The sequence below is a fragment of the Gopherus evgoodei genome, chromosome 11, assembly GCF_007399415.2.
Source record: "Gopherus evgoodei ecotype Sinaloan lineage chromosome 11, rGopEvg1_v1.p, whole genome shotgun sequence".
Classification (NCBI taxonomy): domain Eukaryota; kingdom Metazoa; phylum Chordata; order Testudines; family Testudinidae; genus Gopherus; species Gopherus evgoodei.
The window spans coordinates 16,871,489-16,895,962 of record NC_044332.1 but is presented as its reverse complement, the minus strand read 5'-3'; the positions used below and the strand labels follow the sequence as shown (position 1 = coordinate 16,895,962).

The 24,474-nt window shown below is 46.9% G+C and overlaps 2 protein-coding genes across 2 annotated transcripts; both read right to left on the bottom strand.

Moving 5' to 3' along the window:
- Positions 1 to 9,270: 9,270 nt before the first annotated feature.
- LOC115659838 (gamma-crystallin B-like) lies at positions 9,271 to 12,769 on the bottom strand. The gene is made up of 4 exons (XM_030580537.1): positions 12,720 to 12,769; positions 12,212 to 12,269; positions 11,588 to 11,827; positions 9,271 to 9,546 (listed from the first exon to the last, which is right to left on the bottom strand). Exons 1-4 carry the CDS (start codon positions 12,767 to 12,769, stop codon positions 9,271 to 9,273), a joined length of 624 nt encoding a protein of 207 aa, XP_030436397.1.
- A 7,325-nt stretch (positions 12,770 to 20,094) lies between these two features.
- Positions 20,095 to 23,031, bottom strand: LOC115659666 (gamma-crystallin B-like). The gene is made up of 3 exons (XM_030580145.1): positions 23,023 to 23,031; positions 22,519 to 22,789; positions 20,095 to 20,345 (listed from the first exon to the last, which is right to left on the bottom strand). Exons 1-3 carry the CDS (start codon positions 23,029 to 23,031, stop codon positions 20,095 to 20,097), a joined length of 531 nt encoding a protein of 176 aa, XP_030436005.1.
- Between the last annotated feature and the right edge of the window lie 1,443 nt (positions 23,032 to 24,474).

The following is a 24,474-nucleotide window of genomic DNA, read 5'->3' as shown; positions in this document are numbered from 1 at the left end:
CAGCCCTGGATAAGTGTTCAGGTAACTCTGGCCTGAGCCTTGGCATCCGGCTAGGGAGACAGGTATGATTGGTGCTGCTTCTTGGCTGGCAGAGGGTTGTGGCTGATTCCTGCCATCAGCTGGGTGCCCAGCTCTGCCTGCTCCATGCCTGGTGGCTGAAGGGGGTCTGGCTTCTGTGTCCTGGTGCTGCTCCTAGGTATCTACCTCGGGAGTGAAGACTGGAACTCAGCCCAGGGCCTCTCTAGTCCTGGCTCCAAGTTTCTGGCCAGGAGTGGGCTGCAGGATTATGATCTACACTACAGCTGTATGGTTACAGTCCCCCTGTCCTCCTCTTTATGGTCCAAGTCCTGCATGCTTCACTCTGTGGTTCAGCTTTTACTGAGTGCCCTGCACTGTATTTGGGTAATGCCCACACAGCCAGAGAAATGACTGAGAGGGAGTCTTATACCCCGTACATCCCGTGGCTGCTATTACGTGCCCTGCACTGCATTCTGGGTGAGGCCTGCACAGCCCTGGAGGTGCTCCCGTACTCCCTTGTGCGTCTGCCTAGGCCTAAGCACTGTGTTTGGCGTTGGGCACTTTGTGTTGGAAGTAGCGATGCTACTATAGCCCAAGATGATACCATAGCCCAAGAACACAGGACAAGCCTCAACATTCCCCTTAGTACACTTACAACAGCACACTGAGAGGACAATGGTTGCTAAAGCATTTTATTCATTGAGACCCTTTCTGGAGAAAGGCATATTGATTCAGTAGAGATCAGTGGCACATCGCTAAGAGCTGACTCTGCCACTCATAGTGTCCCACTCACTGAATCTCCTGTACTGCCCTGGCATCAGCAGGTATTGGCGGGCTCGGTAATTCGGCAATTTGTAAAGGATCCAGTACCCCTCCAGCACACAACAAGAGAGCATCTCGAGGGAGCGTAGCTGGTCCATGACTCTTGGAGAGTCCTCAGTTAACTCTACCATGTTGCCTCTGTGATCCTCCTTCTCATAGATCTTTATCTTTTAGGTGCCCCAATGCTGTGACAGAAAATGAGACAGGGTACTAGAGTGACCTCAGCAGGCTGGCTGCTTGTGATCCTGGGCCCTGAGTCAGCCCTGTGCCCTGCTCCAATGATACAAATGGTGCATAAAGCTGCTTCTGCTCCCCACAGGAGGGGAATCCTTGAATGCTCCAAAGGCAGCATATCCACCCATTTAACACAAGAGGAGGCAGGGCTGCAGTGTACGATGCTAAGAACATAAGAACGGCTGTACCGGGTCAGACCAAAGGTCCATCTAGCCCAGTATCCTGTTTACAGACAATGGCCAATGCCAGGTTCCCCATAGGCAGTGAACCTAACACGCAATGATCAAGCGATCTCTCTCTTGCCATCCATCTCCATCCTCTGACAAACAGAGGCTAGGGACACTATTCCTTACCCATCCTGGCTAACAGCCGTTTATGGACTTAATCACCATGAATTTATCCAGTTCTCTTTTAAATGCTATTATAGTCCTAGCCTTCACAACCTCCTCAGGTAAGGAGTTCCACAAGTCGACTGTGTGCTGCGTGAAGAAGAACTTTTTTATTTGCTTTAAACTTGCTGCCTATTAATTTCATTTGGTGACCCCTAGTTCTTGTATTATGGGAATAAGTAAATAACTTTTCCTTATCCACTTTCTCCACATCACTCATGATTTTATATACCTCAATCATATCCCCCCTTATTCTCCTCTTTTCCAAGCTGAAGAGTCCTAGCCTTTTTAATCTTTCCTCATATGGGACCCTCTCCAAATTCCTAATCATTTTAGTTGCCCTTTTCTGAACCTTTTCTAGTGCCAGGATATTTTTTTTGAGATGAGGAGACCTCATCTGTACACAGTATTCAAGATGTGGGGTTACCATGGATTTCTGTAAGGGCAATAATATATTCTCAGTCTTATTCTCTATCCCATTTTTAATGATTCCTAACATCCTGTTTGCTTTTTTGACTGCCTCTGCACACTGCGTGGACATCTTTAGAGAATTATCTATGATGACTCCAAGATCTTTTTCCAGACTTGTTGTAGCTAAATTAGCCTCTATCATATTGTATGTATAGTTGGGGTTATTTTTTCCAATGTGCATTACTTTACATTTATCCACATCAAATTTCATTTGCCATTTTGTTGCCCAATGACTTAGTTTTGTGAGATCTTTTTGAAGTTCTTCACAGTCTGCTTTGGTCTTAACTATCTTGAGCAGTTTAAGTCCTCAGCCAATATAATGCTCCCATTGGCCTAGGGTTTTCAATCACTTTCTTTCTGAGGCCCTGTGATGGGGCGTGCTTGCCCTGCTCTGGTACTGCAAGGGTGAACTCTACTCTTTGGGCCGAGGAGGCCATGAACCCTCAGCCCTGCTGGGCATGCTTCAGCTGGAGACCAGGTATAAAAGGAAGCAAACCAGCTCATTCAGGGCTGACTGTCGAGGAGGGAAGACGCCCACTGCAGACTACAGCCTGGCAAGTGCTGAGGCCCCAGAAGGTGGAAACCAGAGATGCTGAGACTCAGAACAACGCCCAAGCTCCTGAAGGCTCCCAAGGAGTGACAGAGCTGCTGAGAGCCGCAAGGCTGAGGAGCTTATGGACATCGGAGATTCCAGGACTGCTACACTAGGGACAGAGTAGGAAGTAGCTCACAGGGACTGGGCACTGTACTGAGTGGTGTCTGTATGTTTTGCGTGGATATCCCACTGACTCAGTGGCCAGCAAAATTGCCACTGTCAGGGCTTTGAGCTAGAACCTAGTGGAGCAGGGATAGCATGGATTAGGCCAAACAGCCCTACTGAAGAGGGCCATTATACTGACACTGGGTATTGGGCCATGCAGCCCTGCTGGACAGGGCAGCCCTACTGACTCGGGTCCCTAGACCACACAATCCAGCTGGACAGGGCAGCCCTGCTGACTTGGGCCAAAAGAAAACACAGCCCTGAGCGAGGACAGCCATATTGACATTTATCCATAGTCGAAGTTATCCCAAGACCAGGGGTGATCATATAGATTCAGCCTCAGGACCATAATTACCCTGACCCCATCCCAAGAAGGGACGGGGTGCGCTTGCCCCACAAAAGGCCCTCTAACATGCTGTGAAAACTCCATGGACCCTGTGCCACAATGACTGTTTTTCTGCATATAAAGACCAGGGCTGGCATTAGAGGGTAGCAAACAGGGCAATTATCCAGGCCCCATTCCACAGGACGCCTTACGAAGCTAAGTTGCTCTGGTTTCAGCTTCAGGCATGGGTGGTGGGGGTCAGGGCGGTGGGGCTTTGGATTTCTGCCCTGGGCCCCAGTGAGTCTAACGTCGGCCATGCTTAGAAGGCACCTTGAAACCTGCTCGCGAACTCCTAGGGGGCCTCGGATCCCTAGTTGAGAACTGCTGGCATAGGCTACACTAAGTTTTGCTAGGGGGCATTTCGCAGCCATTTTTACATTGAAGACAACATAGTTCAGGAGAAAGGAGAAACTTCTGGCTGAGTGACAGAGTGGACTGGATGTGATGGCATCAACAATCCTTTTCTATAGAGTTTCTTCAGTTGCATTACTATTAGTGAATGCACAAGTGGTACAATAAAGATGGAAGAGGGTTCAAAGAATAAAATAGAAAATAGGGAGACAAAACCAGAAATGTGTAAGTCAAAAAAATGTCACAAGGGCTTAGGTAGACCTCACGTGTGTTTTAGCCATTCAGTAGCTTTGGGGTCAGCAGTACGGCATGTGGAACGGCCTCCTGAGAGACCACCATGAGATGAGAAGTATATATGCAGTGTCCATCCCCACCCGCAGCCACATAGGGCTGTTCTGAGTCCCCAGGTGTGGTCATTACCTACACACCTCACCACCCCACCTCTGAAATGGTTGAGCTTATATCACAGATATTGTGGCAGCCTGAAGGCAGGAGTGATGAGAGAGAAATTTCTTAGGAGGGAGCAGCTCATTCCCATTCTGCTTGCCACAGTGTCACAGCATCCACTGTGGAGCAGTTGAATAACATAGCGCAGACAGGCATTCTGATGATGAGTCGGTGGTGAGGCACTGCCTATGTATCTTGAAAAGTGGCGAGAAGGTTCTTTGCTGAACAAACTTTCTGAAGTGGAAGATGATTTTAAAGAAAACAAATTACAGGTTATCGAGAACTGTAATGTTATCAAGACCAAACTAATTGGTCTAGAAAGTGACTCTAGACCATGTAACATGAGGATTGTAGGCATCCCTGAGGGAACATAGAGAGGGAAACCTTCTGAATTTGTCCCTAAATTGCTAAATTGTAGGATTTTCCAGTAGCTTTTTATTTTCATATAGAATGGACATACCGAACCCTTGTCCCCCAGCCAGCTCTTGGCGGTTGGCTTAGAGTGTTTGATTGTGAAGCTCCTGAACTTTACCACTTAGAAGCTTATACAGTACTGCAAAAATCCAGAGAGAGACATGGAGTGGTTATGGGAAGAGCCAGCAATTAAAATAGTGCTCTCTCAAGTTTATGCTGTGATGTGGTGGGAATGAGGGTAGCTTTTAACCAAGTGAAACAATTAGCTAGGAAGTTTATTAAATACCTGGCTAAGCTTTATATTAAGAATAGGGATAGTGTCATTCAGTTCCCCTCAGAAGGCAGAAAAATATTTCCAAATTCTGCAAACTCCCCTTTGCAGGACAAGGCATCTATGGAATGACCAGTGTGTATTGTTGGGTGTGATTTGTCATACTGTTATAGCTCATTAAAATGTGTGTATGTTAACCCCAATATGTAATTTGTAAGGAGGAATTCAAAATGGAGTCTGAATCACCATTCTGTAAACTCCATCTTGTGACCCCTTAGTGCCCTGTCATCCTGGCCTAGTTACAGCTAGCTCCAACTGGTTTTTCCTGCCACTGGGCAATATCAAGGACAATTTTACCTCAGACTGTTTCCCGCCTTTGCTGGGACTGTACTATGTCTTCCCGCCACTAACTGCATAAAAGACTGTGACCACAGGCAAGTGGCGCAGTCCATCCTAGTGACTGTGTGCGCGGTTCAGGCCTTGGCAGCATCAGTGCATCTTCGGAGGAGACCGTCATTCCTGAAGTGAAGAGAGGAAAGAAGAAGCCGTATACCACCTTTCCTGCTCCTGTTCCTGGGGACGACATCAGCAGGGGGTTCTCGGTCCGCTCCTCCGGCCCGAGTGACACTGTGGGACGCTCCCGTGCTCCTCCTCTGCGGGTTCCAATTACCCACCGAGTGCAGGTCCTGGACTTCGCCGCCGCCACAAGAGGGCTCTTGGAAATAATGAGCTAATGCGGGTTTTCTTGGTCAGGGTTTTTATGGTTATTGCCAGGGTGATTTTGTATTTGGGGCCTGAGTGTCATGCTCCTGTTTTAAAAGCTGTTGTTTCACTGTTTTGTGTTTTATATAGTAATTACTCACTCACGTTTACCCCTTCCCTTACTGTAACCTATTCCTCTAATACGCTTATCTGTTATTTTAACTTTACCTATAGTCCGTCTTTATTTCTCGCACCACACATAGGGAAGAGGGAGGGAGACCTATCTGAGTCCACCGGTGATAGACACGGCAGAGGGTGGGTCTGCTCTTCTGAGTAAAAGGGGCTTGTTTTATTTCTTGATAACCACACCACTATACGTATAGAGGTACTTTGGCTCCCCTTTGAGGTAACAGTATGGAATTTATGTACTGCTCTCTGAAATCTGACATGGTTACTGTAAACAAGTTGGGCACTAGTTGATATTAATATGTTAGTTTCTTTTCTCTTTTTTCCTATTATCGGGGCTGAAGGGTTAAAACATTATTAACAATTTATAACAATAAAATAATAATTTGAGATATACCTATCTCCTAGAACTGGAAGGGACCTCGAAAGGTCATTGAGTCCAGCCCCCTGCCTTCACTAGCGGGACCAAAGCAATACTTCCTATTGCCAGAGCGCGCTTGCCCCACAAAAGGCCCTCTAACATGCTGTAAAAACTCCATGGCCCTTGTGCCACAATGACTGTTTTTCTGCATATAAAGACCAGGTAGCAAACAGGGCAATTATCCAGGCCCCATTCCACAGGATGCCTTACGAAGGCATCAATGTAAAATCTATCTATCATCGTTGCTTTCTTAGATGGTGCTTCCTATTGGATTAAAGTGTATGAAGGTTCTATTGGTAAGAGATGACTACTGTAATTGTGATGTTCAGAGCCCCGGGGGCTGTGAGGATCTCCAAGTTTCGCCTGATCTAGCTGCCCCTTTGGTTAAAAAACAGTCCAAAACTACACAACTGATAAACATATATTTCTTTTTGATGGTATGGTACTAATGTATATTTCTGTCTCCACTATCTTTTTCTGTCTTATTTTAACAATGCCTCTTTAATCCCTCTTTCTGTCTCCGTGCTGGGAATTTCCTTCCCATACCTGTAGAATATGTACTGGAAGCTACTCTCTACCCCTAGATTATATAACTTGGGCTGCTTAGTTATTCAAGAGCTGTTTTCTGTAGGAAAAGTTACAATGTCTCATTTATTCACTAAGCGACTTCATATTTTAATGATGATGGCTCTGAGAACTAAATGTGTCCTGAAATATAAAGGATTTCAGTAACTGTATTCAAAGCAAAAATATATTCAATGATTAGAGAATGCTGTTGGTTCATGCTCCAGGAGACACATCTGACAAACTTGAAGTCTGTAAACTGAATAGAGATGGGGTAGGCCTCTTTGTTTCTAGTTGCTTTAAATCAGGGGTCAGAAACCTTTCAGAAGTGATGTGCCGAATTTATTCACTCTAATTTAAGGTTTCGCGTGCCAGTAATACATTTTAACATTTTTAGAAGGTCTCTTTATATGTCTACAATATATAACTAAACTATTTTTGTATGTAAAGTAAATAAGGTTTTAAAAATGTTTAAGAAGCTTCATTTAAAATTAAATTAAAATGCAGAGCCCCCTGGACCAGTGGCCTGGACCCGGGAAGTGTGAGTGCCACTGAAAATCAGCTTGCGTGCCGCCTTCGGCACGCATGCCATAGGTTGCCTACACCTGCTTTAAATTCTAAAGTGAGGGGTATTGCTCCCAGGACTATGAAGTTATATGGAGGGGTTAAATCGAGTCAACCCTAAGCATGGACTGTACCACTTTGCCTTTGAGAAAGGCTTGTAAGGAGCCTGATCCTGGATGATGACTTTAGATCCCACTTGGTGCTCAGTCAGGTCACCTTTGACATCAAACCATGCCTTGGTCTTTTACACTTTCCTGTCCTTTCTTACCACCAACACACTCCTCTGTTGCTGGAGAATCTCCATCTGCAAGTCCTGTACCCAGGCTTCTGACAGGGCTTCTGTAGCCAGATAAACTGGAACCAGGTTAATTATATCCTTCCACACTCTCACTAGTCTTTCCATCAGGCCTCACTGGGGGGAAAAGGCTGTGGAGTTGCATCCCTAGCTCTGATACGCATTAGTACCAGCAGTACAATTTCTGCCTGTTGCAGAACCTCTTTTTGTTTTGTTTTGTTTTTTGGATGGTTCCATTTATTCGCTCAACCTTTCCTGCTGGCTGGCTGGCTGGCTGACAGGGAAGGGGAACCTTTTGTTCCATGTCCAGCTGAGTGCACACTTCTTTGACAACTGACCCCACAAATTAGCTCCCATCGTCTGAGTCAATAAAGCTTAGGCCCTCCCCCCATCTGCAGAACACATTGCTCACCAATTGTTTCACTCTCATTAAGGCAGTCACATATTTAGTGTAGCTGTCACTCTCCTGCCAATCTGAGAAAGCATTGACAACAACTAGCACATACTTGTTACCCCTTGGTGCTAAGGGCAGCTCCTCAGTACAGTTGATTTGATCTTTCCATGAACTTCTGGGGACCTATCTCAGAAGAACTTCTTTACTTTCTTTGAATGCTAGATTGTGTCTGGTACAGATAAAGAGCATCTACAGATCCCTTTCCCATTGTTGCCAACCTGTCTTTGTCCTCTGCCTGTTTGGGGTGGGCCCATGCATCCGTAAGAGCAGATCTGTTTGCATATTTTGTAGTGCCACCCATACTAAACCATTTTTTGATTTTACTCAGAGGAGTTCTTGTTTTATTACTAAATGTTGACCTACCTTCATGTTTTGGTTGGAGGCTTGTTCCCAGAGGGGTCCTAACTTCACATCCTTCTTTTTGAATGCTTTGTAGCTGCTATGATTTTTGCCTTATTGAAATTTGTTGCTAGCGTCAAGTGAAATCTGTTACAGGGATAGTTTTCAATATGATATCCCATGGCCAGTCAGTCCTGGGTCTGTTCCATTATTGACTGCTAGTTTGTAGTTTTATAGACCAGATTACAGTCTATTTGTAGTTTTATAGACCAGATTAGTCTTTCTAAAACTGTGAACTTGTACCACTGTTCATGCAGAGAGACTCATCTTACTGTATGTAGCAATCTTTTTGGATTCAAAGTACCTCTGCTGCTGGTAAGACTGGGGAGCGCTGCATGGGACAGACACCTCAGCTTTTGTTACAAACTGGAAGTGCCAGTGTAATCAGATGATTCCAGGAGCTCTGGTGTCTATGGCTAGTTAATACAGCCCTGCCCTGGATTGGTGCTCAGGTAACTCTGATTCGAGGCTCGGCCCCTGGCTGATGGGAGACCTGTGAGTGGCACTGCCTCTCGGTTGGGAGGAGGATGTGGCTGATTCCTGCCATCACCTGGGTGCCCAGCTCTGTTTGCTCTATGCCTGATGGCTGAGGGGGGCTCTGGCTGCTGCTCCCTGGTGATGCTCCAATTGCCATCTGGTGAAGAAGCAAGGGCAGGAGCTCAGCCCAGAGCCACTCTAGTCCTAGCTCCAAATCTCTGGCCAGGGTTGGGCTGGAGGATTATTATCTAAAGTACAACTATTATTATCTAAAGTACAAAGCAGTTGCCGTCCTCTCTATCGGCTGAGTCCTGGATGTTTTGGTTTCTTGCTCAGCCTCCTGCACTGCATTCTGGGTGAGGCCTGCACAGCCCTGGACGTGCTCCCATACTCCCTTGTGTGGCTGCCTAGGCCTGAGCCCTGTGTTTGGCATTGGGCACTTTGTGCTGTAAGTAGCTATGCAATGCTGGGAGAGGGCAGGGAAAGATGAGGGACAACTTTTGGTTCAGAAGATGATACCATAGCCCAAGAACACAGGACAAGCCTCAACATTCCCCTTAGTACACTTACAACAGCATGCTGAGAGGACAATGGTTGCTAAAGCATTTTATTCATTGAGACCCTTCCAGGAGAAAGACATCTTGATTCAGTAGAGATCAGTGGCACGTCTCAAAGAGCCGACTCTGCCACTCATAGCGCCCCACTCGCTGAATCTCCTGTACTGCCCTGGCCTCAGCAGGTATTGGCGGCCTCTGTAATTCGGCAATTCATAAAGGATCCAGTGCCCCTCCAGCACAGAACAAGAGAGCATCTCGGGGGAGCGTAGCTGGTCCATGACTCTTGGAGAGTCCTCAGTTAACTCCACCATGTTGCCTCTGTGATCTTCCTTGTCATAGATCTTTATCCTGTAGGTGCCCCTGTGCTGTGACAGAAAATGAGACAGGGTACTAGAGTGACCTCAGCAGGTTGGCTGGCTGTGGTCCTGGGTCCTGAGTCAGCCCTGTGCACTGCTCCAATGATACAAATGGTGCATAAAGCTGCCTCTGCTCCCCACAGGAGGGGAATCCTTGAATTCTGCAAAGGCAGCACATCCACCCGTTTGACTCAGACCTACGCGAGCCGTGACTCCCACCCTTGGTGCAGGGACTATGTCTGGGGTGGGGAAGAGGGAGCCCAACCAGACACAAGAGGGAACAGGGCTGCAGTGTACAATGTTGGCCAGTCCTCAGCCAGCACAGTGCTCCCATAGGCCTGAGGTTCTCAATCTTTTTTTTTCTGAGGTCCTGTGACAGGCCATGCTTGCCCTGCACTGGTACTGCAAGGGTTAACTCTACTCTTTGGGCCGAGGAGGCCATACACCCTCAGCCCTGCTGGGCATGCTCCAGCTGGAGACCAGATATAAAAGGAAGCAGACCAGCTCATTCAGTGCTGAATGCCAAGGGGGGGAGGACGCCCACTGCAGGCTCCAGCCTGGCAAGTGCTGAGGCCCCAGAAGGCAGAAGCTTGAGATGCCAAGATCCAGGACAACGCCCAAGCTCCTGCAGGTGCCCAAGGAGTGACAGAACTGCTGAGAGCCACAAAGGGTGAGCAGCCTGCGGACTTTGGAGATAATAGGACCACTACACCAGGGACAGGGTGGGCAGTAGTTCATGGGGACTAGGCATTGTACCGAGTTGTGTCAGAGTATTTTGGGTGGATTCCTCACTGATCCAGTGGTCACTGTGAGGGCCCTGAGCTGGGATCTGGTGAAGCAGGGAGGACACAGGTCTGGCCATTTAGCCCTATTGAAGAGGGCCATTATACTGACTCTGACTATTGGGCCATGCTGCCCCTTTGCACAGGGCAGCCCTGCTGACTCGGGCCGCTAGGCCACACAGCCCTGAGAGGGGGCAGCAATATTGACATTTATCTGTAGGGCAAGCTTTCCCAAAACAAGGGGTGGTTGTACAGATTCAGCCGCAGGGCCATAATTACCCTCACCCCATCCCAAGAGGGGATGGGGCATGCTTGCCCCATGAGAGGGCCCCTAACATGCTGTAAAAACTCCACAGCTCCCTGTGCCACAACAACTGTTTTTCTGCATATAAAAACCAGGGCTGGGGTTAGAGGGTAGCAAGCAGGGAAATTATCCAGGGCCCCGTGCCACAGGGGGCCCTGAGAAGCTAAGTTGCTCTAGCTTCAGCTTCAGACACCCGTAGGGTGACCAGACAGCAAATGTGAAAAATCGGGGTGGGGTGGGGTAATAGGAGCCTATATAAGAAAAAGACCCAAAAATGGGGACTGTCCCTATAAAATCAGGACCTCTGGTCACCTTAGTCACGAGTGGTGGGGCTTGGGGCGGTGGGGCTTTGCCTTTCTCTCTTGGGCCCCAGTGAGTCTAATGCCGGACCTGCTTGGAAGGGTCCTTAAAACCTGCTTGTAAACCCCTAGGGGGCCTCGGATCCCTAGTTGAGAACTGCTGGCATAGGCTACACTAAGTTCTGCTAGGGGGCGTTTCACATTTCAGCAGCCCCAGAATCAAGGAAACAGAAAAATGACTTTGTTCTAAAGAGTCACAGAAGATATGGGGCCCAATTCTCCTCTCACTCTGGTGTAACTCTGGGCCTCAGTGAGTTACTCCTTATTTAACACAAGTGTGAGAGGAGTGGGCCCAGTGTATCTCCAAATCCCCAGAAGTTACAGAAACATTTTTCCTTCTTTATTCAAAGTATGTCATCATTTATCATCCATAGACTTAAACACAAGAAAGCTGTACCCACCCCCTTAACAGGCAGTAGTAGTGGAAGCTTTCCTATCCTATCTCTGCAATGTCCCCCAAGCCATCCTGGAGGGATGACCATTAGGAGGAAGAAAGCAGTTTTCATTTTCAGGCCTTGGTAGCTAAGCTGAAAATGATCAAGCAAATGCCTTATGATAGTGGCTTGGGCAACGTTGCCATGTTTTAAAAGCAAAATCGAACTCACAGGTGGGATCATCCGGCAGGACTTAATGGAGGTGCTGAAACCCTCAGACTGCATGTCAGGATAATCCCCCCGTTTCACAAAGAACTGCTGTCCCTGGAAGTTGGGACGTTCATAGAGCATGAAGCAGCCACTTTCCACGCGGACGGAGTTACAGCGGCTGAGGTGACTTTGCAAATCCGGACGGTCGCTGCTGCACTCAACGGAGCGGCCCTGGAAGTTTCTGTCCTCGAAAAGGATGATCTAGTGCGGGAAACAAATGGCAGAGTTTTCAGTAACATCCTATGCAGTGTGACTGCATCCTGGTATTTCAATTCTCCGTCCAGCACACTAAGCCTGAAGCATCTTGGCCTTACATTTTAGTGACTCTGGTGATAAATTGATATACTCCTGTGTCTTCAGTGGAATTGATCCTCATTTACACAAGTGTAAGCAAAACCAGAACTGGGTTCTGAGAGATTAATATACAGAGACTAATAGATTCTTGATTCTCCTCTCCTACTGATATAGGCCAGGAGTAACTCCTTTGAAATCAACAGACTAACTCTGATGTAAATGAGAGGGGAATCAGGTCCCTGGCTTCAGACTAACATAGCAAACAATCCAATCCAGACAGGTTTCTCTTACCTTTTCCATCGTAGCTGGATTCAGGCTGCAAGCCACAGCACTCCGGCTGGGCAACTGCCTTTTTATACCTCACAACCCGTGCTAAGTGTGCACACGTTAACAAAAGTATTTTCTCTGTTCATAGAGCCAACTCATGACTCTGGGGGATCATTCACTCTTTTTACTAATGTCCATAGGTTTTGTGTAATGGGGAACAGGTTTTATTCCTATTGTTACCAGTGAGCAGTTCTGGGCTCTGTATCTGTCAGCACAGCCATTTTTACATTGAAGACAACATAGTTCAGGAAAAGTGAGAAACTTCTGGCCAAGTGACAGAGGGGACTGGATGTGATGGCATTAACAATCCTTTTCTATAGAGTCTCTGCAGTTATATTGTTGTTAGTGAATGCAGAAGTGCGCTGTACAATAAAGACGGAAGAGGGTTCAAACGCCAAAATAGAAAGTAGGGAGATAAAAATTGAAATGTGTGTGTCAAAAAAAATGTCAAAAGGGCTTAACTAGACCTCACATGTGTTTTTTGCCATTCAGTAGCTTTGGGGTCAGCAGTATGGAGTCCATCATGAGATGAGCAGTAGGTGTGCAGCGTCCATCCCCATCCACAGAGGGCTTTTCTGAGTCCCTAGGTGTGATCATTATCCACACACCTCATCACCCCACATCTGAAATGATTGAGCTTGTAGACAGCAAGAGTGAAAAATCGGAACATGGGGTTGGGGGTAATAGGAGCCTATATAAGAAAGACCCCAAAATCAGGACTGTCCCTATAAAATCGGGATATCTGGTCACCCTAAGCTTGTACCACAGAAAATATGGGAGCCTGAAGGCAGGAGGTCTCACATCAGGCTGAGTGATGAGATGGTAATTTAGCTCATTCCCATTCTGCTCGCCACAGTGTCACAGCATCCACCGTGGAGCAGTTGAGTAAGGGTATGTCTACACTGGAAACTTCAAAGTGCTGTTGCGGGAATGCTCCCACAGTAGTGCTTTGAAGTGTGAGTGTGGTCACATTCGAGCACTGGGAGAGAACTCTCTCATTGCTCCTGGTAATTCATCTCCATGAGGGGATGAGATCTGGGTGCTGGGAGAAGGCTCCCAGTGCTCGGAACCTGTCTACACTAGCGCTTTAAAGTGCTCAGAATTGCCGCGCACAGGGGGGTGATTTTTCACACCCCTGAGCCAGCAAGTTAGAGCACTATAAAATGTAAGTGTAGACAAGCCCCAGCATAGTGCAGATAGGCGTTCTAATGATATGTTAGTGGCGAGGCACTGCCTATGTATGTATCTTTGAAAAGTGGTGCTGGTGGTTATCTCCTGGATTGTGTCAAGGAGATTCTTTGCTGCAATATTATGCCTGATGTTAGAGGAAAGGATATTAGAGAGGACAGGGAGCTAATCAGCGTTTGTTGGTCCTGTAGTCCCTGTTATTCTCATCATTTGATTCAATAGCACAACAACTAGCATGGTGTGGCAGGAGTTTAACCGCACAGGAGCACAGTATTGCCCGGCTGACTAGCAGAAATTCAATGCTGAACTGCACAGTGCTTGCACATTAGCTTCTCAGCTTGAGCCTGCAAGCTTCTTTAAGAGGCTGTTAATTTTTCGAACTGTCCTGGTGGTTTGGTTGTTATGAGTAAGGGTGCAAGCTAGAGTGACTCCTAGATATGCTGGCTTTGGGTCATGAGCCGGTCATTCCCCATTCAAGAACATATTGAGTTCTTGTGAAGCATTACCTTGACCAAGATGAAACCATGACAACACTGTCTTTGACATGCTGGGATTAAGTCTCCACTTCTTGCAGTCCTCAGGGTTGTCTGCCATATCTTGGTTCAGGTTGTCCCCAGTCTTTCTGAAGTTTTTCTCTTGACATTAGACAGATGTCATCTGCACACTTGAATGGCTTTGCAGTAGTTGCAGGCAGATCATTTGAAAACATATTGGAAATAAGTAGGGGCAAGAACAGATCTCCGAGGGATCCTGTTCTTCTAGATCCTCCATGCACTCAGTTTATTTCCTAACATGGTTTGGAATTGTCTGTTTCAAATCATCATTTCTATAGCCATAACAATCCATCAAGGTGACATCTTGACCAGCAAGCCAGTGTGTCAGGTGGCATCATATGCTGCTTTTGAGTCAAGAAGTACAACCCTGGACATCATGGGGCACTGTGATAGAGGTTTCCAAGATGCCCTCCAGCTCTGTTGCTGCTTCTCCAAATCTAAAAGTATGGAAACAACACAGGAGAGCTGCCTCCCTACTTATCCAAACAAATGGTGCCTGAACCTCATGGGATAGGGCTGATAGCTGTAACAGCAAAGGTTGTCTCTCGGACTGTTGAAATGAAATCTACAGTTTCCATCAAACAGATCACCATGACCGAGAACTGTGTGCACTGCAAGCACTTCAGACAGACTGGTGAAACAGAACAGACTTTCTGAAGTGGAAGATGATTTTAAAGAGAACAAATAACAGGTTATCAAGAACTGTAATGATATCAAGACCAAACTAATTGGTTTAGAAAGCCACTCTAGACTATGTAACAAGAGGATTGTAGGTGTCCCTGAGGGAACGGAGAAAGGCAAACCTTCTGAATTTGTCCCTAAATTGTAGGATAGTCACTTTTTATTTTCATATAGAAGGGGCATACCAGACCCTTGTCCCCCGGCCAGCTCTCGGCGGTTGGCTTAGAGCGTTTGATTGTGAAGCTCCTGAACTTTACCATTAAGAAACTTATATTGCAAAAATCCAGCGAGAGACATGGAGTGGTTATGGGAAGAGCCAGCAATTAAAATACTGTTCTCTCAAGATTATACCATGATGTTGTTAGAATGAGGGTAGCTTTTAACTAAGTGAAACAATTGGCTAGGAAGTTTATTAAATACTTGGTTAAGCTCTATATTGAGAATGGGGATAGTATCATGCAGTTCCCTGAGGAGGCAGAAAAATACCTCCAGACTCTGCAAACTCCCCTTTGCAAGACAAGACATCTCTGGAATGATCAGAGTGTATGGAATTCATGTATTGCTCTCTGAAATCTGATATAGTTGCTGTAACAGGTTGGGTGCTAATTGATATTGATATGTTAGTTCCTTTTCTCTTTTTTTCTCTCCCATTGGGGCTGAAGGGTTAAAATGTTATTAACAATTTACTTCTTATTGCCTTAAATCATGGGGAGGGAGCATCAATGTAAAATCTATCTATCATCGTTGCTTTATTAGATGGTGCTTCCTGATGGATTAAAGTGTATGAAAGTTCTATTGGTAAGAGATGACTGCTATAATTGTGATGTTCAGAGCTGCAGGAGCTGTGAGGATCTCCAAGTTTGACCTGATCTGGCTGCCCCCTCTGGTTGAAAAACAGTCCAAAACTGCACAGTTGATAAACAATTTTTTCTTTTTGATGATATGGTACTAATGTATATTTCTCTCTCCATTATCTTTTTCTTATTTTTATCACTTCATTTAATCCCTCTTTCTGTCTCCATGCTGAGAGTTTCCTTCCCGTGCCTGTAGAGTATGTACTAGGAAGCTACTCTCGACCCCTGGATTATATAACTTTGGCTGCTTAGATATTTAAGAGCTGTTTACTGCACAGGAAACTTTTTAATGTATCATTTATTCACTGAGTGACTTTATATTTTAACAATGATGGCTCTGAGAACTAAATGTGTATCCTGAAATATAAACAGTTTCAGTAATTCTATTCAAAGAAAAAGTATATTCAATACTTAAAGAGAATGCTGCCATTGCTATGCTCCTGGAGACACATCTGACAAACTTGAAGTTTGTAAACTGAATAGAGATAGGGTAGGCCTCTCAGTTTGTAGTTGCTTTAAATTGCTTTACCAATATCTTCCAGGACTTTGAAGTTATATGGAGGGGTTAAGTGGAGCCAACCCTAAGCATGGGCTGGACCACTTTGCCTTTGAGAAAAACTTGCAGAGAGCCTGATCCTGGATGATGACTTTAGATCCCATTTGGTGCTCAGTCAGGTCTCCTTTGGCATCAGACCATGCCTTGGTCTTTTACACTTTTCTGTCCTTTCTTACCATCACCACACTCCTCTGTAGCTGGAGAATTTCTATCTGCAAGTCCTGTACCCAGGCTTCTGTAGCAAGATAGACTGGAACTGAGTTAATTATATCCTTCCACACATTCATGGGTCTTCCCGTCAGGCCTCATTGGGGGCAAAGGCTGTGGATTTGCATACCTAGCTCTGTTATGCATTGGTACCAGCAGTAATGCTTCATCCCAATTGCTGCCTATTTTTTTTTATTTTATTTTTATGGTCCTATTTATTCGCTCAACCTGTCCTGCTGCTGCCTGGGTGACATTGAAAGGGAACCTTTTGTTCTACATCCAGCTGGGTGCACACTTATTTGGTGGGGAGGGATAGCTCAGTGGTTTAAGCATTGGCCTGCTAGTCCGAGGGTTGTGAATTCAATCCTTGAGGTGGCCACTTGGGGAACTGGGGTAAAAATCTGGGGATTGGTCCTGCTTTGAGCAGGGGGTTAGATTAGATGATCTCCTGAGGTCCCTTCTAACCCTAATATTCTATGACAACTAACCCCACAAATCAGCTCCCGTTGTCTCAGTCAATAACCTTAGCATCCCCCCTGCATCTGCAGAACACATTTCCCACCAATTGTTTCACTCTCATTAGGGCAATCACATATTTAGTGTGGATGTCCATTCCTCCCAATCTGAGAAAGCATTGAGAATTAGCACATATTTATTACCCCTTGGTGCTAAGGGCAACTCCCCAGTTCAGTTGATTTGATCTCCTTTCTATGAACTTCTGAGGACCCATCTCAGAAAAGCTTCTTTACTTTCTTTGATAGCTGGATTGTGTCTGGCACAAATAAGGAGCAGCTATAGATCCCTTTCCCATTGTTGACAACCTGTCTTTGGCCTCTGCCTGTTTGGGGTGGGACCATTATAGCAGATCTGTTTGCATATTTTGTGGTGCAACCCATTTTTTGATTTTACATAAAGGAGTTCTTGCTTCATGATTAAATTTTGACTTACATTTATGTTTTGGCTGGAGACTTGCTCCCAAAGGAGTCCTAACTTCACATCCTGTTTTTGAATGTTTTGCAGCCACCCTGCTTTTTGCCTTATTGTGACTTGTTGCTGGCCTCAAGTGAAATCTGTTACAGGGATAGTTTTCCAAATGGTATCCCATGGCCAGGGCAGTCCTGTGTCTGCTGCATTATTGACGGCTAGGTCAACTGCCACATAGTACTGAATTTGACTTCCCTGTTATTGGTAACCTGATGTTTGTTCTGAGCCCGTTATGCCAGCATAAACACAGCTCCTCTGAATACATAATTCAAGTCCAGAACAATGGTAACATTAGAGTGAGATTTTTTTATCAGTACACTGATAACTTCGGCTAATTTTGTATACACAGCTGACTTACTTTTCTGATTGTACTGTAAAGTGTTTGACCATTTTGTTTTTTACTTTGATTGCTGCTAATCTTTTTTGGTTTGTGTATATGGTAGCTACTGTCACCTGTTTATCTAATTTTTTTTTTAAATTGCCAGCATGATTTTTTTTAAAGATTGGATTCCAGGTGCTAGAGGAGCTGTTTTTACATTTAGGCAGAATGTCTGTGTGCCTGGGTTCCCCTACCAGTCAGTAGCAAGTGGCACAGGATTGTGGGAGACACTAACCGGACAGCTGGTTTGGAGAGACCTTGATACCCTGGAAGTGGGGATTATATGGTGACCTAGCCAGAGGGCTAAGCAGGAAGAGGGAGTTCTCTGAGTCTTAAAGAGAGAAAGAAGAGTCGCAGTAGGGGTAATGGATGGAAGAAGGTGCCAGACCGGGTGAGTGCTGATCCCCAGATGTACCCACAAAGGAGTACCCCCAGCACTGAGTGAACCACATGACAGCCTGTTTATTACAAGCTCCAATACAGCACAGCACTTAAGCGCACACGTAACTTTGTCAACGGGACTATTCACGAGCTTCAATTAAGCACAGGTTTAAGTGTTTTGCTGGATCAGGGCCTCACGCTGTTCCTCAGGGGCCATGACGATTGCTTCCAGAATGCCAGCAGGTTTTGAGCAGTCTGTCTAGAGATTTCTATTGAAATAGGGCAGGTCTGCACTAAAAATGCTGCATTAGCTCAGCTGTGCCGCTGCAGCGTTGTAATGCAGATGCTCCAACACCAACAGCAAAAAGTTCTCCCGTAGTTACTCCACCTCCCTGAGAGGCAGTAGCTATGTCAATGGGGGAAGCTCTTCCGCTGACAAAGGGTTTTCTGCATGAGGGGTTAGGTGGGTATAACTCTCGCTCAGAGGTGAGGATTTTTCATACCGCTGAGTGAGTTATACTGATGTAGATCTGTCGTGTAGACCCAACCTTAGTCAACCATATGACTATACAATGTACTTGCAACAGGCTATTGGTGATATTACTGTATAGCTCTTATTAGAAGCAACTTGCTACAATGCTGGGATTCTTGCATAGAAAAAAGCTTACAAATCTCAACTTGGCCTGACCCATGGAGTCCCCATGAAGGGACTGTACTGTAGCCTGAGAGATCAGGCTAAAACTGAATGTCTTGTTGCCTTTACTCTTGTTTTCTATATTTAATCTTGTCCCTGGTACACCGATAACTGTACGCACAGAAAACCTTGTAGTTTTATAGACTAGATTACAGTCTTTCTAAAACTGTGAACTCACAACACTGTCCATGCAGAGTCACGGATCAGGACTCATGTTACTGTACATAACAGTCTTTTCAGATTCAAAGTACATCTGCTGCTGGTAAGGCTGGAGGGTGCTGCATGGCTCCCCCTCCATTAGCCCATTGAAAGCTCTGTATGACTCTCCACCAAATGAGACAGGAACAGAAGTATGGGGCCCTTCCAAATTCAATGGAGAACAGGTTCCTTTGTCTCTACGACCCTAAGATGATGGGCTAGGAGGAGGGTAGCTTCCAGGCCTTGCCCTTGAGCCTGGGTGTATCTGCTTGGGTGGGTGGACTGGGCCAGAAGCATTCTTCTTCCTCTACCTCCCACAGTCCTATGCTGGGCTGCTGTTGGTGGCTACTACAGTTAACCTCACACTGGGGTGCATGGGGCTGTTCAGTCCTCTCACTTGTTTCAGGCTGGATGCAGACTTGGCCAGACATCTCTGAATTGGTTCCAACTGGGTCATATTTTCAAGCTGGGATAGAAACCACCCTGGCCTGTGGTACCTATGGCTAGTTAATCCTGCCCTGCCCTGGATCAGTGCCTAGGTAACTCTGGCTGAGGCATAGTCCCTGGCTGGGGAGAGAGTGTGACAGGTGCTGCCTCTTGGCTGGGAAGGGGATGTGGCTGATTCCTGTCATCACCTGGGTGCCCAGCTCTGCCTGCTCCATGCCTGATGGCCGAGGGGGCTCTGGCTGCTGCTCCCTGGTGATGCTCCCAGTGACATCTGGTGAAGGAAGGAGGGCAGGAGCTCAGCTCAGTGCCACTCTAGTCCTAGCTCCAAATCTCTGGCCAGGGGTGGGCTGGAGGATTATTATCTAAAGTACATCTCCGCAGTTGTCATCCTCTCTATGGGCCGAGTCCTGGATGTTTCGGTTTCTTGGTCAGCCTCCTGCACTGCGTTCTCGGTAAGGTGTCCCTGTACTCCCTTGTGTGGCTGCCTAGGCCTGAGCCTTGTGTTTGGTGTTGGGCACTTTGTGTTGGAAATAGCTATGCAATTCTGGGGGAGGGCAGGGAAAGATGAGCGGCAGCTTTTGGTTCAGAAGATGATACTGTAGCCCAAGAACACAGGACAAGCCTCAACGTTCCCCTTAGTACACTTACAACAGCATGCTGAGAGCACAATGGTTGCTAAAGCATTTTATTCATTGAGACCCTTCCAGACAAAAGGCGTCTTGATTCAGTAGAGATCAGTGGCACGTCTCAAAGAGCCGACTCTACCACTCATAGCGCCCCACTCGCTGAATCTCTTGTACTCCCCTGGCCTCAGCAGGTATTGGCGGCCTCTGTAATTTGGCAATTCGTAAAGGATCCAGTGCCCCTCCAGCACAGAACAAGACAGCATCTCGGGGGAGCATAACTGATCCATGATTTGCGGAGAGTCCTCGGTTAACTCTACCATGTTGCCTCTATCCTGTAGGTGCCCCTGTGCTGTGACAGAAAATGAGACAGGGTAATAGAGTGACCACAGCTGGCTGGCTGTTTGTGATCCTGGGCCCTGAGTCAGCCCTGTGCATTGCTCCAGTGATGCAAAACACGCTTACAGCTGCCTCTGCTCCCCAGAGGAGAATTCTTGAATACTGCAAAGGCAGCACATCCACCCGTTTGAGTTGGAGCTATGCCAGCTGTGACTCCCACCCTTGGTGCAGGGAGCATGTCTGGGGTGGGGAAGAGGGAGCTCAACCAGACACAAGAGGGGACAGGGCTTCAGTGTAAAATGCTGGCCAGTCCTCAGCCAGCACAGTGCTCCCATAAGCCTGGGGTTCTCAATCTTTCTTCTTCTGAGGCCCTGTGATGGAGTATGCTTGCCCTGTGCTGGTACTGAAAGGGTTAACTCTACTCTTTTGGCCGAGGAGGCGAACCTCGGCCCTGTTGGGCATGCTCCGGCTGGAAGTCAGGTATAAAAGGGAGCAGCCCAGCTCATTTGGGGCTGACTGCTGAGGAGGGAGGACGCCCGCTGCAGTCTCCAACCCGGGAACTGCTGAGGCCCCAGAAGGCAGAAGCTAGAGACACCGAGATCCAGGCAAATGCCCAAGGTCCTGAAGACGCCCAAGGAGCAACAGAGCTGCCGAGAGCTGCACAGACTGAGGAGCCTATGGACTTCGGAGATTCCAGGATGACTCCACCAGGGACAGGGTAGAAAGTAGTTCACGGGGACTAGGCATTGTACTGACTTGTGTCAGTGTGTTTTGGGTGGATTCCCTGCTGACTCAGTGGCCAACATACTTGCCACTTTTAGGGCTCTGAGCTGGGACCTGGTGGAGCAGGGAGAGCACGGGCTCAGTCTCCTGAGCAACCGCCAGACCAAACAGCCCTACTGAAGATGCCATTTTACTGACTCTGGCTATTGAGCCATGCAGCCCCGCTGAACAGGGCAGCCCTGCTGACTCAGGCCACGAGGACACCCAGTCCTGAGAAAGGGAAGCCATATTGACTTTTATCCATAGGACAAGCTATCCCAAGACAAGGGATGATCGTATAGATTAAGCTGCAGGGCTATAATTACTCTCACCCCATCCCAAGAAGGGGATGGGGTGTGCTTTCCCCACAAAAGGGCCCCCTAACATGCTGTGTAAACTTCACGGCCCCCTGTGCCACAATGACTGTTTTTCTGCATATAAAAACCAGGGCTGGCATTAGAGGGGAGCAAGCAGGGCAAGTATCTGGGGCCCTGCAAAGCTAAGTTGCTCTGGCTTCAGCTTCAGGCACAGGTGGTGGGGTCTGGACCGGCGGCAGGGCCAGCGCTTCCATTTAGACGACCTAGGTGATCGCCTAGGGTGCCAGGATTTGGGAGGGCGGCATTTTGCCACTCTTGGCGGCAATTTGGTGGCGAGGGGTCCTTCCGCACTCTGGGTCGTTGTCGGCAATTCTGTGGCGGGTCCTTCACTCGCTCCGGGACCCACCGCTGAAGTGCCCCAAAGACTGGGAGCGCGGAAGGACTCCCCCCGCCGCAGAATTGCTGCCAATGACCGGGAGCGCGGAAGGACCCCAGCCTAGGGCGCCAAAAACCCTAGCTCCGCTCCTGACCGGCGGGGCTTTGGCTTTTTGCCCTGGGCCCCAGTGAATCTAATCCCAGCCCTGCTTGGAGGACTCCCTGAAAGTTGCTCAGACCTCTAGTTGAGAACTGTTGCCATAGGCTACACTACGTTCTGCTGGGGGGCGTTTCACGTTTCAGTAGCCCCAGAATCAAGGAGGCAGAAAAGTGACTTTGTTCTAAAGAGTCAAAGAAAATATTGTGCCCAGTTCTCCCCTCACATTGGTGTAACTCTCTGGGGCCTCAGGGAGTTACTCCTTATTTTACACCAGTGTGAGAGGAGTGAGCCCAGTGTATCTCGATATCCCCAGAAGTTACGGAAACATTTTCTCTTCTTAAATCAGAGTATGTTCTTGGTCACTGTCCATATTCTTAACAACAGGACAGCTGCACCCACACCCAGAACAGGCAGAAGTGGTGGAAACTTTCTTATCCTATCCCTGTACAGTCCCCCCAGCTATCCTGGAGGGACGATGACTAGGAGGAAGAAAACAGTTCTTGTTTTCAGTCCTCAGTAGCTCAGCTGAAAATGATCAAGCAAGTGCCTTATGATGGTGGCTTGGGCAACACTGCCATTTTTTAAAAGCAAAATCGAACTCACAGGCGGGATCATCCGGCAGGACTTAATGGAGGTGCTGAAACCCTCAGACTGCATGTCAGGATAATTCCCCCGTTTCACAAAGAACTGCTGTCCCTGGAAGTTGGGACGTTCATAGAGCATGAAGCAGCCACTTTCCACGCGGACGGAATTACAGCGGCTGAGCTGACTTTGCAAATCTGGCCGGTTGCAGCTGCACTCAACGGAGCGGCCCTGGAAGTTTCTGTCCTCGAAAAGGGTGATCTAGTGCGAGAAACAAATGGCAGAGTTTTCAGTAACATCCGATACAGTGTGACTGCGCCCTAGCATTCCAATTTCTCTCCATCCAGCATGCCTGTTTTACCCATTCAATAGCTCTGGGTTCAGCAGGAGTCTGAAACGTGCTCCTGAGAGACCATAGACTCATAGACTTTAGGGTCAGAAGGGACCAATATGATCATCTAGTCTGACCTCCTGCACAAAGCAGGCCACAGAACCCTACCCATCCACTTCTATAACAAACCCCTAACCTATGTCTGAGTTATTGAAGTCTTCAAATTGTGGTATGAAGACTTCAAGCTGCAGAGAATCCACCAGCAAGTGACCCATGCCCCACGCTGCAGAGGAAGGCGAAAAACCTCCAGGGCCTCTGCCAATCCGCCCCGGAGGAAAATTCCTTCCCAACCCCAAATATGGCAATCAGCTAAACCCTAAGCATGTGGGCAAGACTCACCAGCCAGCACTCAGGAAAGAATTCTCTGCAGTAACTCAGATCCCATCCCATCCAACATCCCATCACAGACCACTGGGCATACTTACCTGCTGATAATCAAAGATCAATTGCCAAAATTAAGCTATCCCATCATACCATCCCTTCCATAAACTTATCAAGCTTAGTCTTAAAGCCAGATATGTCTTTTGCCCCCACTACTTCCCTTGGAACGCTGTTCCAGAACTTCACTGCTCTAATGGTTAGAAACCTTCACTTAATTTCAAGTCTAAACTTCCTAGTGTCCAGTTTATACCCGTTTGTTCTTGTGTCTACATTGGTACTAAGCTTAAATAATTCCTCTCCCTCCCTAATATTAATCCCTCTGATATATTTATAAAGAGCAAGCATATCCCCCCTCAGCCTTCTTTTGGCTAGGCTAACCAAGCCAAACTCTTTGAGTCTCCTTTCATAAGGCATGTTTTCCATTCCTCGGATCATCCTGGTAGCCCGTCTCTGAACCTGTTCCAGTTTGAATTCATCCTTCTTAGACATGGGAGACCAGAATTGCACACAGTATTCCAGATGAGGTCTCACCAGTGCCTTATATAACGGTACTAACACCTCCTTATCTTTGCTGGAAATACCTCGCCTGATGCATCCTAAAACTGCATTAGCTTTTTTAACGGCCATATCACATTGGCGGCTCATAGTCATCCTGTGATCAACCAATACTCCAAGGTCCTTCTCCTCCTCTGTTGCTTCCAACTGATGTGTCCCCAATGTATATCTAAAATTCTTATTATTAATCCCTAAGTGCATGACTTTGCACTTTTCACTATTAAATTTCATCCTATTACTATTACTCCAGTTTACAAGGTCATCCAGATCTTCCTTTATGACCAGCATGAGATAAGCAGGTATTCAGTAGGTGTGCAGCATCCATCTCCACCTGCAGCCACACAGGGCTGTTCTGAGTCCCCACATGTGGTCATGGTATGGTACTAATGTATATTTCTTTCTCCATTATCTTTTTCTGTTTTTTTTCCCCACTCTATTTAATCCATCTTTCTATCTCCCTGCTGGGAATTTTGTCCCTATGCCTGTAGAATATGTACTGGGCAGCTACTCTCTACCCCTGGATTATATAACTTTGGCTGCTTAGATATTCAAAAGCTCTTTACTGCAAAGGAAAATTTTCAATGTCTCATTTATTCACTAAGCGACTTTATATTTTAAC

What these genes read in the sequence shown, in the direction of transcription:
- LOC115659838 (XM_030580537.1), bottom strand. Translation starts at nt 12,769, where the DNA reads ATGGACTCCATACTGCTGACCCCAAAGCTACTGAATGGCAAAAAACAC. An exon ending in CTGAATGGCAAAAAACACAT is followed by an intron (nt 12,270 to 12,719) that starts GTGAGGTCTAGT and finishes AGGTATAAAAAG; the next exon opens with GCAGTTGCCCAGCCGGAGTG. An exon ending in CCTGCCGGATGATCCCACCT is followed by an intron (nt 9,547 to 11,587) that starts GTGAGTTCGATT and finishes TTTCTGTCACAG; the next exon opens with CACAGGGGCACCTACAGGAT.
- LOC115659666 (XM_030580145.1), bottom strand. An exon ending in TTTGCTTTTAAAAAATGGCA is followed by an intron (nt 20,346 to 22,518) that starts GTGTTGCCCAAG and finishes TTTCTGTCACAG; the next exon opens with CACAGGGGCACCTACAGGAT.